Source organism: Amblyraja radiata, chromosome 37 (genome assembly GCF_010909765.2).
Source record: "Amblyraja radiata isolate CabotCenter1 chromosome 37, sAmbRad1.1.pri, whole genome shotgun sequence".
Taxonomy (NCBI): Eukaryota; Metazoa; Chordata; class Chondrichthyes; order Rajiformes; family Rajidae; genus Amblyraja; species Amblyraja radiata.
This window is the reverse complement of record NC_045992.1, coordinates 14,537,021-14,549,918: the sequence shown is the minus strand read 5'-3', so window position 1 is coordinate 14,549,918 and position 12,898 is coordinate 14,537,021. Positions and strand designations below refer to the sequence as shown.

The following is a 12,898-nucleotide window of genomic DNA, read 5'->3' as shown; positions in this document are numbered from 1 at the left end:
CAATGGATATTTTTAAGACTGAGATTGATAGATTGTTGATTATTTATGGGTGTCAGGGGGTATGGGGAGAAGGCGGGAGTTACACTTTGTGATACACTTGTCGGCTAAAAAACATGCGCTGAAAAGCTTAAAACTGGCTCTCACCGTGAGTCAGATGAGAACTATTCGATGTAGGAAGATTATGTGATGGAAAAGTGTCAGGAGCTACGCACTCTTATTCATTCAGCCTCGAGCAATCTTCCCAGACACCAACCAAGAGAGGTGAACCAGTGAGAACATGTTCAAACTCAAAAGCAGTAATTGCTTTAAAATTATACTCTTTAAAAAAGTTAGACTATAACATCTTTCAAAATTAACTTCAATGCTTGACAAATTAACCAATTTGGGTTTTGCATGTCAATCCAGCCCATGAACACATCTAATCATAAAAGTAACATGCTGAGTTCACCCCCATTCTAAATGATAGTATCGAGCGGCAAGACTGACTGTGCATTTACGTTCACTGGCTAATAATAAATCTGACATTGTCTTCCTTTAAACTATGAAAGAGTTGGCTAAGTGTCCAGTTCAGCCATAGAATAAGATCATGAATCCAAACTCCATGTCTCCTCAGTCTGAAGAAGGGTCTCGAACCAAAAACATCACCCATTCCTTCTCTCCAGAGATGCTGCCTGTCCCGCTGAGTTACTCCAGCATTTTGTGTCAACCCTCCATGTCTCATGTTCCTTAGCATCCTATTTATCCCAGGAGAGAGGGCAAGCTATGGGACAACTCTTGGTACACAGTTTGAGGCAGGGTCTCGACGTGAAACGTCACCTGTCCATGTTCTCCAGAGATACTGCCCGATCTGCTGAGCTGAGTTACTCCAGCACTTTGTGCTCTTTTCTAAAACAAGAAGTGTAAGTGTTCGGCGCGGACTAGAAGGGCCGAGATGGCCTGTTTCCATGCTGTAATTGTTATATGGTTAACTGTCGACAGCTAACACACTGTACTGCTTTTATAAGCCAGGTCACTCATTCCTTTCCTATCCACTGCTCAGAACATATGCTTCCACAAGGCGGCTCCACAGTTCAATGAGATCGTAGCCATCCTGCATCCTTAGGCCAATTTCCCACATAATCGCAAATTCTCCACACCCTTCACGTGCAAAATGCATCGTAAACTCAATTGACTGAGCATTGACAGATCTTAAATGGTAAAGAATTTCAAATACTGTATCCACAAATATCTGTATAAAAAGCATTTCCTCTCAACTCATCCCTCCCTATCTTAAGCCTACTTCTTTAGTCTTATTGATATTAATATCAGTTTATTATGGCCACATGTATCAAGTTACAACAAAAAATTGTGTTTGCATGATCACCAATCAAAACTGAACCATCCTATCACCGACTACAGAATGATCCTGACCTCCCATCTACCTCATTGGAGACCCTTGCACTAACTTTAAATCAGACTTTACCTTGCACTAAACGTGATTCCCTTTATCCTGCACTAAACGTGATTCCCTTTATCCTGCATCTGTGGGCAGCTTGATGGTAATCAGGTATAGTCTTTCTGCTGACTGGATAGCACGCAACAAAAAAGCTTTTAGCTGTTCCTCGATACATGTGACAATAAACTAAACTAGTCACACGCTACGCGAGGACAATCAACAACACAAGGTGAAGCAAGGAGAACTATACCAGAGTGCCGAATATAGTTTGTCAGCGTAGTTGCGTTAGAGTTCCGGAGAAAAACTCCAATGTGCGTAATGATGTGTTTAAGAAGGAACTGCAGATGATGGAAAATCGAAGGTACACAAAAATGCTGGAGAAACTCAGCGGGTGCAGCAGCATCTATGGAGCAAAGGAAATAGGCAACGTTTCGGGCCTGCGCAATGATGTGGATTGGAAGATTATGTCCCAGCTCTCCACTAGGGGAGGTCTAATTGTGTACAAAATCATGAGAGGAACAGAGCAGGTAAACACATTCTCTTGCCCAGAATTGGGGAAACGAAGAACATAGGTTTAAGGTGAGGGGGCGAAAGATTTAATAGGAACCGGAGGAGGAACTTTTTCTTTACACTAAGGGTGGTGGATGTATGGAACTAGCTGTCGGAGGAGTTAATTGAGGCAGGTACTATTGCAACGTTTAAGAAATATTTAGACTGGTACTTGACTAGGACAGGTTTCGAGGGATAGGGGGTCAAACACAGGCAGGTGGGACTAGTGTAGATGGGACATGTTGGTCGGTGTGGGTGAGTTGGGTTGAGGAGCCTGCATCCACGCTGTATAACTCTATGGGAGTATGCAGCAGGGCATTTTAACTGCATTGGAGCATGTTTGTAACACCCGTGGCCCTGCAACCAAACTGTAGCTAGGTTTGCCAACTGTCCCATATTAGCTGGGACATCCCATATATTGGGCTAAATTGGTTTGTCCCATACGGGACTGCCCTCATCCCGTATTTGATTGTTACTACTTGGGTCGAGGGGACTATCGGGTCAGAGCGCCGTGTCCGGCCCCGCCTCACCCGGCCCGACGTAGTGCAGCCCATGGAGTGCAGCAGCAGCACCTCGCCCGTGGCCTCGTCTGTCGGCAGCCCGGCCAGCTGTCCGACCTTCAGACTTTCGCTTACCACCGACACCACCACCCCTCCTTATGGGCAATCATCGGTTCATGAGTTGGATGGGGTGCTGGACTGCGTGCGCGACGTTGCACGTGGGCCAAAACTCCTCAGCTGGCCCCCCGGCTGGGCTTTGTGTGCAGTCCAGCACCCGGGCCAACTCATCAATCACCCAGCCATGGCCGAGTCGGTCAACGAATTGCGTCGGGAATCTGTCCCTTATTTTTTACCTTTTGTCCCTTATTTGGGAGCGGGAAAGTTGGCAACCCTAACAGCATCTTACATCTTAGTCCCATTCACAGATTAAGGACCATGGGTCAGGATTTAAGGATGCAGAAAGGCTACATGCTGTGCGCTGCAATCGAATGCATCGTCCTGCTGATTTCACACAACTGAGCAAAATGTGTCAGCAGGCTCCACGGTACAAAGAAACTGAAATCACTTATATTTTAATGTCCCAAAATTATAGTATAGTGTGAAAAACACTAAATTCTTTGTAACTACAAGATATGAATTGAACTTTGGGAGACAAAACCTAATTGAGTTTTTCCCACCATACAACCCTTCAGACATCTGCAGGTATTGATTTAATTCTTTCTTTAAAGCAATTACTGACATGGCTCTCACCCAATCCACTGCAGCCTCCTCAGTCTATCAGCCCACTCCGAGGACTGGTACGCTTCTGCAGGTTGTGATTCTTATCTCATTTGACATCTTCATTGTCTGATCAGAGCCTTATTGGATTGCAGTCCTCACATCCTCAGACCTTATACAATTTAAGCCATTAAACCCTTTCAAAACCTCCCACGGTTTTCAGTGAATACTTCCAGACAATAGTTCTGTGCTGATAATTTCCCTCCGATTTTGTTCAACCCAGTTTAAATGGTTCGATCTAAACATGTCAGTTTGTTGAAATGTTTACTCTTTTACTTGGTAACTTCATCTGTGCTTGTTTCTATATCCTATCAGATACTGACCTCCCCACTACTGAAAGGATGTACAGGAGGCATTGCCTCAACAAAACAGACAATAATTACCCTGGCCACGATCTCATTTTGCTCCTGCCATTGGGAAGTTACATAAACCTGAAAAACCGTGATCACCTGACTCAAGAATAGACACAAAATGCTGGAGTAACTCAGCACGACAGGCTGAAGAAGGGTCTCGACCCCAAACGTCACCCATTCCTTCTCTCCAGAGATGCTACCTGTCCCCCGCGGGTTACTCCAGCTTTTTGTGCCTGTCGTCAAATAAAGCATCTGCAGTTCTTTCCTACTGACTCCAGAAAAGCTTCTTTCCATCTACCATCAGGCTCTTGGACACTACACAATACCCTCAACTATGAATGTCGACAGACTGTCTTTAGCTGCATTAAAAACTTCGGGGTTTTATTTGCACTGGTATTGTGGTCATTAATTATGTGTAAAGTTTACAGCCATGGAGTAGGCCATTCGGCCCTTCGAGCCAGTCATTCAATATGATCATGGCTGATCATCCAAAATCAGTACCCCATATCTACTTTCTCCCTATAATCCCTTAATTACGTTAGCCCTAAGAGCTATAATCTAAAGCCCCTGTCCCACGATGCAAGTTTACCCAAGAGCCCTCCAGAGTTTAAAAAAATCAAACGTGCCACTTCATCACAAGTATTTTTTTTAACTCGTGGAAATTTTTCACACTGTTGAAAAAACGAGTTAACGCGTTTCCCGAGTACCTGCTGTTAGCATTACGAGCCGCTACGAGACAGCCACGAGCTCCGACGTACCCGCTACGTACTTACCACGAGTTTGATTTATTTTTTTTAACTCGGGAGAGCTCTTGGGTAAACTCACATCGTGGGACAGGGCCTTAACTCTCTCTTGAAAACATCCAGTCAATTGATCTCCATTGCTTTCTGTGGCAGAGAATTTCAGATTCACAACTCTCTGGGTGAAAAAGATTTCCCCTCATCTCAGTCCTAAATTGCCTACCCCTTATTCTTAAACTGTGACTCCTGGATCTGGACTCCAACATCGGGACATTTTTCTGGCATCGAGCCTGTCCAATTCCTTAAGAATTTTGTATGTTTCTATAAGATTCCCTCTCATCCTTCTAAATTCCAGTGAATATAAGCCCAGTCGATCCATTCTTTAATTTCTTACACATTTGATTGTTTGTCATTCTACCTTACGCATCCATCGGAGAATTGTTTCTTTAATGATCACTTAACGCTTGGGATTTCCACTTGACTTCAGTCAAGTTAGTTTTAGTATTTTGCCCCCAATTCTTTCCCAAACATCTTGAACTCAACAGCTGGCTCAAAACAAAGTTTGATGAAGATATACACAAAATGCTGGAGTAACTCAGACTGAAGAAAGGTCTCGACCCTTGACGTCACAGATTCCCTTTCTCCAGAGATTCTACCTGGCCCACTGAGTTAAAGCCCTGTCCCACTGTACGAGTTCATTCAAGAGCTCTCCTGAGTTTAAAACAAAAAAATCAAACTCGTGGAAGCACGTAGAATGTACGTAACGGGTACGTCAGAGCTCGGGGACGTCTCTTAGCGGCTCATAACGCTAACGGCAGGTACTCGGTAAACGCGGTAAGCTCGGGAAGACTCGTGAAGATTTTTCATCATGTTGAAAAATGTCCACGAGAGCCCCGAGTACCTATGAGCAGCCATTACCGTAATTCTCCGAGTTCGAATCAGGGCAAACTCGGGAGAACTCTTGAATGAACTCGTTCAGTGGGACAGGGCTTTTACTTCAGCATTTTGTGTTGATCTTCGATGTAAACCAGCATCTGCAGTTCCTTCCTACAAAGTTTGATGATGGATGTTCCCAAAATGTTTGGCATGTCAGAAAATGGAGAAAACAGTTTGTTATGTATTACTGCCAAGCTTCAGTAAAGGATGAATCCATGAAGAAGCAGAAGTGATAACTCGGGGACACTTGAAAGGTCAAAAGTTTAATAATCTGAGAGTTCACATTCATGCAATTACAAAGAATGTAGAAAAGAACACAAGATTGCTGTTTTAAAAAAGGTTTGTCCCGTGTGCGTAAATTACATCAAGTACTTCATTGCACCCACGGGGCCCAAATGGCAAAAAAAAAAAGACAAATCTGACATGCTTAATCCTACAGAAATATGAAAGACATTCTCAGGGTCCCTCTGCCATAGTTCCATTCTGGACATTCACCCAGGCGTCAGGGATGGGCGAAGCACACTTCAAAAACTCAGAAGAGGGCGGCAGCACCACCACCAATGTCCTGCAGTTTTCAAGCAGCACATCTTACCAAATGGATACAAGCAGCTCAGGGCAACCTGGTTTACTGTTGTAAAAAAGTGCATTGTCTCAAATGTAACAGGCAAAGTTGCAAGATCAACTCTGCCTGTGCAATCTGCAAGAAAACATCACCAATATACAGGGCACTACAATGGACACTCCTATGTGAAGTCAGCCTGAAGGCGTAACAGCTCTGTGACTTTGCTTTCCTGTAACAAAGCTGAAGACAAAGTTTAGTCCACAGGGTTTACGAGACAGAAATCTGGTTACAGTTAAAGGTTTGTTTAAAAAAAAAACCAACTTACACATCCATTTAAACAACTCGAAAGGTAAGGTTGAAGAGATAAAAAAATAAAGACAGATGCTAATTGGCTTCCAAGCAGGCTTACAGAATTGAAGGCCCTCGCTGTTTTAATGGGTGAGGGAGTCATGACTAGTCTCCAAATTAAATGAGAACGTGCAAAACAGGGAGTACGGCCAAATCCTGCTTAAATTGTAAAAAACCTCATGTCCTCAGCTTTGAATGGAAATTCTAAAACAACAACCACTGACAGATTGACTGGTGAACAAACAGTTTCTATAATTGCCTGGATTATAGGTTAGGGTGTTCCTCCACGACACAATACAGGGTGGACTCCAGGTTGTGATTGTTTTAAAAACTGCAAGCGGTTTGAATGTCACAATGGCCACCTTTAATTTGCTTTCTGCACCGTGCCCGCCTCCCTCGACCAGGATATGCGACACTGCGCCCAGGCACACACACACGCTCAGACTGCAGAGTCACTGACAGCCCACTCCCCAGAGGACGCAAACATCAGCTGCAAAAAAGCAGCACAAAGTGGCTGCACTGTGACACTGGTGGAAAATAAACGGAGACGGCATATTTTCCACAGGGGATGCAGGAAAGTGTGATGCCCCTGTACAACGTAGACAACCTGAACGGAAACCTCTGGACACTTTGCACCCCACCCAAGGTTTCCGTGCGGTTCCCGGAGGTTTTTGTCAGTCTCCCTACCTGCTTCCACTACCTGTAACCTCCTGCAACCACCTGCAACCTCCGGAAACCTTGGGTGGGGCACAAAGTCTCCAGAGGTTTCCGTTCAGGTTTCCTAAGTGGGACAGGAGCATAAGAAAATCAAGGCAGATAAGGAAGTTCTAACCTGGGAATCAGCTCCCTGTACATATTTGTACAACTTCCCATCTCTGCTCATGGGTCCACTTTGGCTGGGTTCCCTTTCTCAAGGCAACTTTGTAATGGACTTGCTATTATTCACCTTCAATATGTGTCAGCAGTATTATAAACAATCTGATCCTTAATCTTACAATATTACTTGGTACATTCTCCTCCTGTCAGCCAACTTGCCCGAAATGACCAATTTATGGAAACCCAAGCTGTTGGAATTGCTGCTCTTATAACGCACATCTCCAATTGTTAGCAAGCTAATCCAAGCACCACAATGGATTGTAACCCAAACCAGCTAAAGTCAAGGGGCAACCTTTACAACAGGACCAATGCACAATTGGGATGGGGAACCCAGCCTATTCTAGTTCTTATAAACCCAGCGACACCAGCCAATTGTTGCGTCATTACCACCTAGCTAATTATAAAAATAATTCTGGCTAAATATCAATTATTAGTATACAATTTTTAAAAACCGATCTGTGCAAATACTGCTGCACACAAACAATATTGTTCAGCTCCTCCGTACACATTGGGTTCTGGTGCTACTGTGGAAGGTGTGCTACCAATGACTTGAAGATCTTTGCAAGAGTCGAATGCAGAAGGTGGGATGCCAAACGTGTGGTGAAATCCACCCGAGGAGGGGATTATCTGCAGAAAGATAGCGTCTCCAGAACACAATGGGTTCACACCCTCATCGGTAAGATTTTTAGTTGCCGTAAATGAACCTGCAGAGAGATTCTGTTGGCTAGTTGGATGCCACAAAGGAAAATAACAATCCTTGTTCAGTAAATGTAACATGGCTCCCACTTGCCAGCAGTGTGAGATAGTGAAAATTTTCTGTAAGCCTTAATTATGATACCTGGGTTACATTAATTGATTAATCAAGCTATTGACTAATTCTGGCAGCTTCTATTGGAGAATTAGTGTTCCAATGGTTTAAAAGGCAAAAAGGAAAAATAAAAAGCAACGAGACATATGCAAACGTTTGATATGTCAGGCTGGGAGAGCGGAAGCAGGGTTCGATGAGGACGGGTGGCATCCACCCTATGTGAAGGTCAGTCCAGCTTCGTTATACACTTTGAAGACTTTCTCAATGGCATTGACATAGGCAGCTGTTCTCAAATCCAGGCCCAGGTTATATTTAGTCGCTGTGCGCATTATTTGCTGTGAGGAAACATAAAACACGTTAGCAATGAATGTACACGCTCTTCTTCAATTCCCCCCCCCCCCCCCCCACCCACTCCTGCCATTGGCATGTGTCTCCAGAACTAAGACTGGATCATCGCCCAACAGCCAGGTATTCCTCCTGCCCCTCGATCACGAGACGCGTGCCGTCCCTTGTTATTCAATCACGACAGCCACACTGAATGCAATCCAAAAAAGGGCATGAAGTACTGGAGTAATTTAACAGGTCAGGGAGTATCCCTGATATGTGACGTGTCGGGTCAGGACTCTTCTGACTGATTGCAGAGGTTGGGAAAGAAGCTGGAAGAGAGGAGGGGCAGGATAAATTCTTCAGACATACAGCGTGCAAACAGGCACACCGAGTACATGCTGACCAGCGATTGCCCCATACTCTAGCACTACCCCACACACTTGGGAGAATTTACAATTTTTCCAAAACCAATTAACCTACAAACCCGCTTGCCTTGAGTGTGGGGGGGAAACCGGAGCACCCAAAGAGAACCCACACGGTCACAGGGAGAACGTACAAACTCCATACAGACAGCACCCATAGTCATGATCAAACCTGGTTCTCTGGTGCTCTAGGGTAACAACTCTACCGCAGCGCCACCCAAATTCTAGTCGCATAGATTCCATACATGGATTAAAGAGCAAGTCCCAAGGCAAGTGCAACTGCCCTTTACATCAGTTGACAATTGCATTAAGCATTTCCAGTACATTTCTGTACGTAAAAATCAAATAGAAATTCTCCACTGGCTGCAGTTTCAGCCAACAGAAGATGACAGATGTGACTGCTTGAAATCAATAATCTTGGCCCCAGATAACAGTGCTAGTGGTCTTCAGCGAAGTGTCCCAGGCACAACCACGATCAGCTGCATCACTGACTTTCAGTCAGTCGCAAGATCAGAATTGGCAATGACTACTGACGATGGCATTCGCACCTTTGCAAAAAAATCATATCTATTTGCCAAGGAAGCATTCAGGCTTGGACAACATCCAGCTTGGGCTGAGAAGGCAACAGAAGTTAGACACAAGATGCCGGAGTAACTCAGCGGGACAGGCAGCATCTCTGGAAGGAATGGGTGACGTTTCGGGCCGAGACCCTTCTTCAGACCTTACAGAAAGCAACATCTATATCACCAACATTTTGGCCAATGACCTCCACAGAGAGACTCTGTCCAACTCCCCTCAATACGCAATGACCCTAATAACACAAAATCCTCCACTGCCAATATTCTTGAGGGACACTACTGGCCCACAACAACTGCACCAGCTATATCAATGCCATGGCTAAAAATATAGGGCATAATCTGGGTACTCTGACAATTTTAGGATTCTCCAGCACCTTCCCGCCATTTACAGGGAGGCAGATGGCAAGCTTGACGGGTGCAGCTCCAGCCTCATGCAACTCAATATCACGCAACCAAAAAGTCTTGCTTTATTGGCACTCAGTCAATTATGATAACACAAAATACACTGCAGCAGCATGTCAGCACTAAACGTTGAATTTGCAACCACTACTGCATAGGACAGGGGCTGCAGGGGCGTGGGGACATCTGCATGCTTCCTTCAAGCCACACACACACGCACACTATCTTGACAGTATACTGATCACATTTTATTGCCATTGCATCAAAGTCCTGATGCTCCCTCCCAGGAATACATCTCAATAAAGGCAGGTGCAAAGGTGTAATGTGCATGTTAATAAAAGCAAGAATTTCAGGTTGCGGGCCTGGTCGTTGGATCACCTACGTCACGCTTTTATTAAACAAAAGAGGACTGGTGGTTTTGCATGTCAATAAAGTCAGGCATTACAAATTCCCCATTGCATTCCCGTACATGGTTTCTGCTTGCCAGCTCCCTCAGTGACAAAAGGAAGAGCTGTGATAAAACTAGCACTTGTGCCTTTGAGGCAGGGGATGTTTGGGTTAAGGCTCGGTTCAGAGTGTGCAGTACAAATTCTAACCTTAATCATATCACTTAACAACTGTTGAATAACCAGTGCACTATAAGGTAGAAAGTAGAAAGGTAGGGACAAAATTGGTGGTCAGAAGATCCCAATTTTTTTTTTTTTTTTAAATTAATTATCGACATTAATATATTTCCTGAATGGCATAAAATATTTTGCTGTGAATTTCGACTTCTGCAAGGTATAGTATCTTGCCACAATGCTAACACTTGCATCCAAGTCGAAACATTAGATATTTAAAACTAGTAAAAAAAACAGCATTACTCAATAAGTGTGAAAATGAGCAACAGCAAATATGCAAACCACTATAAATAGAAATGTGAATTAGTAAGAACAAAACTATTCACATTTTTGAAGCCCAGAATCAAGAATCAGAATAAAACCTTTACTAACCCATGTTAAATGTCACATTAAACAGGACTGATCATTGTGTTATTAAGGGGCATGCAAGTTTATATCTTTCAAGAGAGGATGAAAAGGTTGTTTCCTTTGAGAGCAAAGGATGGATAACCTCAAAGATTTACGAGGATGTTGCCAGGAAATGAGGGTCTGAGCTACAGTAAGAGGTTGAGTAGGCTGGGTCTTTATTCCGTGGAGCACAGGAGGATGATGGGCAATCTTAAAGTGTATAATATCATGAGAGGAATAGATCGAGTAGATGCACACCGTCTCTTTACCAGAGTAGGTGAATCGAGAACCAGAGGGTATAGGTTTAAGATGAGGAAAAAAATTAATAGAAATTGGAGGGGTAGTTGAGGCAGGGACTATCCCAACATTTAAGAAACAGTTAGACAGGTACATGGATAGGACAGGTTTAAAGGAATATGGGCCACAGGAATAAAGGAACACAGGCGGGTGGGTCTAGTATAGCTGGGACATGTTGGCCAGTGTATGACTTGATAAGAGGCATGGTCAGCATGTTTCAACGTGGTGACAGTGCAGCCATCAATATTGGAAAGCAGTCAAGAAATCAAATATGGGATTTAGAAGAAAAAATTTTCCTCAACTGCAGATGGCGCTTGCTCGTACCATGTTATCTCAAGGGAATCAATCAGTTGCATTTGAAGGAAAACTAAATGAACACACGAGGAAGGGATTAGAGGTATTAAGGGATTATGGCAATAGTGCTAAATGAGAGGTTGGACTGACTGGTGTAATTCTGCACTGTATATTTTGAACCATTCTTTGTAATGGAGATTCCACTCTCCAATTCAAGCGACTGCAAAAGATTGCATGGTTCATTTTAAGAGGGGAGTAATCAGTCACTTGAGTAATATCCACCCTTCAACTTCACTCATCCTTCCCTTTGTAGTTATTTGAATTCCTGTGTGCAAAATAGTGGCCATATTGCCCTATTTAACAATTTTCGAGAAGTCCACGATTAACCGTGGAGCATTTTAGGATCCACAAAGCCACGATCAAACACAAAAGCAATTTTTTTTCTAAATTAAATGCCGAAATCAAGGTAGTTTGAATAATTCCAGGCTTCATTGTGAACAAAACAATAATGGTAGAAGAGGCCACTGTTGTCACACAATACTCAAACCATAAAGCATACCCACTGTCCTACATTAATCTATACAACACCTTCCCCTTGTACATACCTTTGCTGAGCGCTCCATGGTGTATGCAAGACCAGAGTGGACAATATCCTTCTCAGAGGCACCCTATTAAAAAATAATAGGCAGAACCGGCGTAAGGAAATGTACAGTTTATGAAATAGTCAGTCAGAACAAATTAAAATATTATTTCTGTGTCTCTAGCCTTTTCCAAACCCGATGAAAAGGTTGTTGATGTTTCGCTTCAATGTTTCTCGCTCCCATGCCCCTTATTTACTGACATTTTAGTTTTAATCAGGAGTCAAGATGTTCTCGTTAAAATGGGTATCGCCGCATTCTCAGACTAGGAGACCGAGAGTTCACCTGCGTGTTTCAAAATTGGGAGGTAGAAAATGCCACTAAAAATCAATTTATTTTCAAACTATGTTTTAGGCCTCGAGTCTTGCATGGTATCAAATCATGAGATTTGTATTGAAGCATTGCTTTTTTCCCCCACCAAGACTTTAAACATTTTCAGTTACAATTCATTTATTGTTTTTCTACCACAACTTCCATTAAGCTCTGAACTACATATATTGTTATTGTTATTATTGTAGTTTGTACTCTCGTATGTATATGTATGTATGTACACACACACAGACATATATACAATATATATATACACACACTTTATCTGTTTTATTTATTCATGTGTGTATAAATTTATACAATGGTATATGGCCACACTGATCTGTTCCGTATTGATGCCTTCTATAATTCTGTTGTGCTGAAGTCCTATGTGGGACACATGTGGGACCCAACTTTTTTTCTCGTTTATTATATAGTCTACAGTGTACTATGTTTACATATTCTGTTGTGCTGCAGCAAGTAATAATAATAAATTTTATTTATGGGCGCCTTTCAAGAGTCTCAAGGACACCTTACAAAAATTTAGCAAGTAGAGGAAAAACATGCAAGGGGAGTGAAATAAATAGTAGAGACATGACTAGTACACAAATTAAAGGCAGAATTCAATTCAAAACACAATATGAGGCAATTCAAGCACAGATGAAAAGGGAGGGGGACGTGGGGCTAAGGATAGGCAGAGGTGAAGAGATGGGTCTTGAGGCGGGACTGGAAGATGGTGAGGG

The 12,898-nt window shown here is 43.2% G+C and overlaps 1 protein-coding gene across 1 annotated transcript in view; it reads right to left on the bottom strand.

Annotated features, from left to right (window-relative positions):
* glud1 (glutamate dehydrogenase 1) overlaps window positions 1-12,898 on the bottom strand; it is a 53,031-nt gene that overhangs the window by 8,926 nt on the left and 31,207 nt on the right. Inside the window, exons 11-12 of the mRNA XM_033012776.1 lie at window positions 11,814-11,876; window positions 6,928-8,219 (exon numbers count right to left, since the gene is read on the bottom strand). Coding sequence (XP_032868667.1) covers window positions 8,100-8,219; window positions 11,814-11,876 — 183 coding nt within the window. The 3' untranslated portion in view covers window positions 6,928-8,099. The remainder of the gene's footprint in view (window positions 1-6,927; window positions 8,220-11,813; window positions 11,877-12,898) is intronic.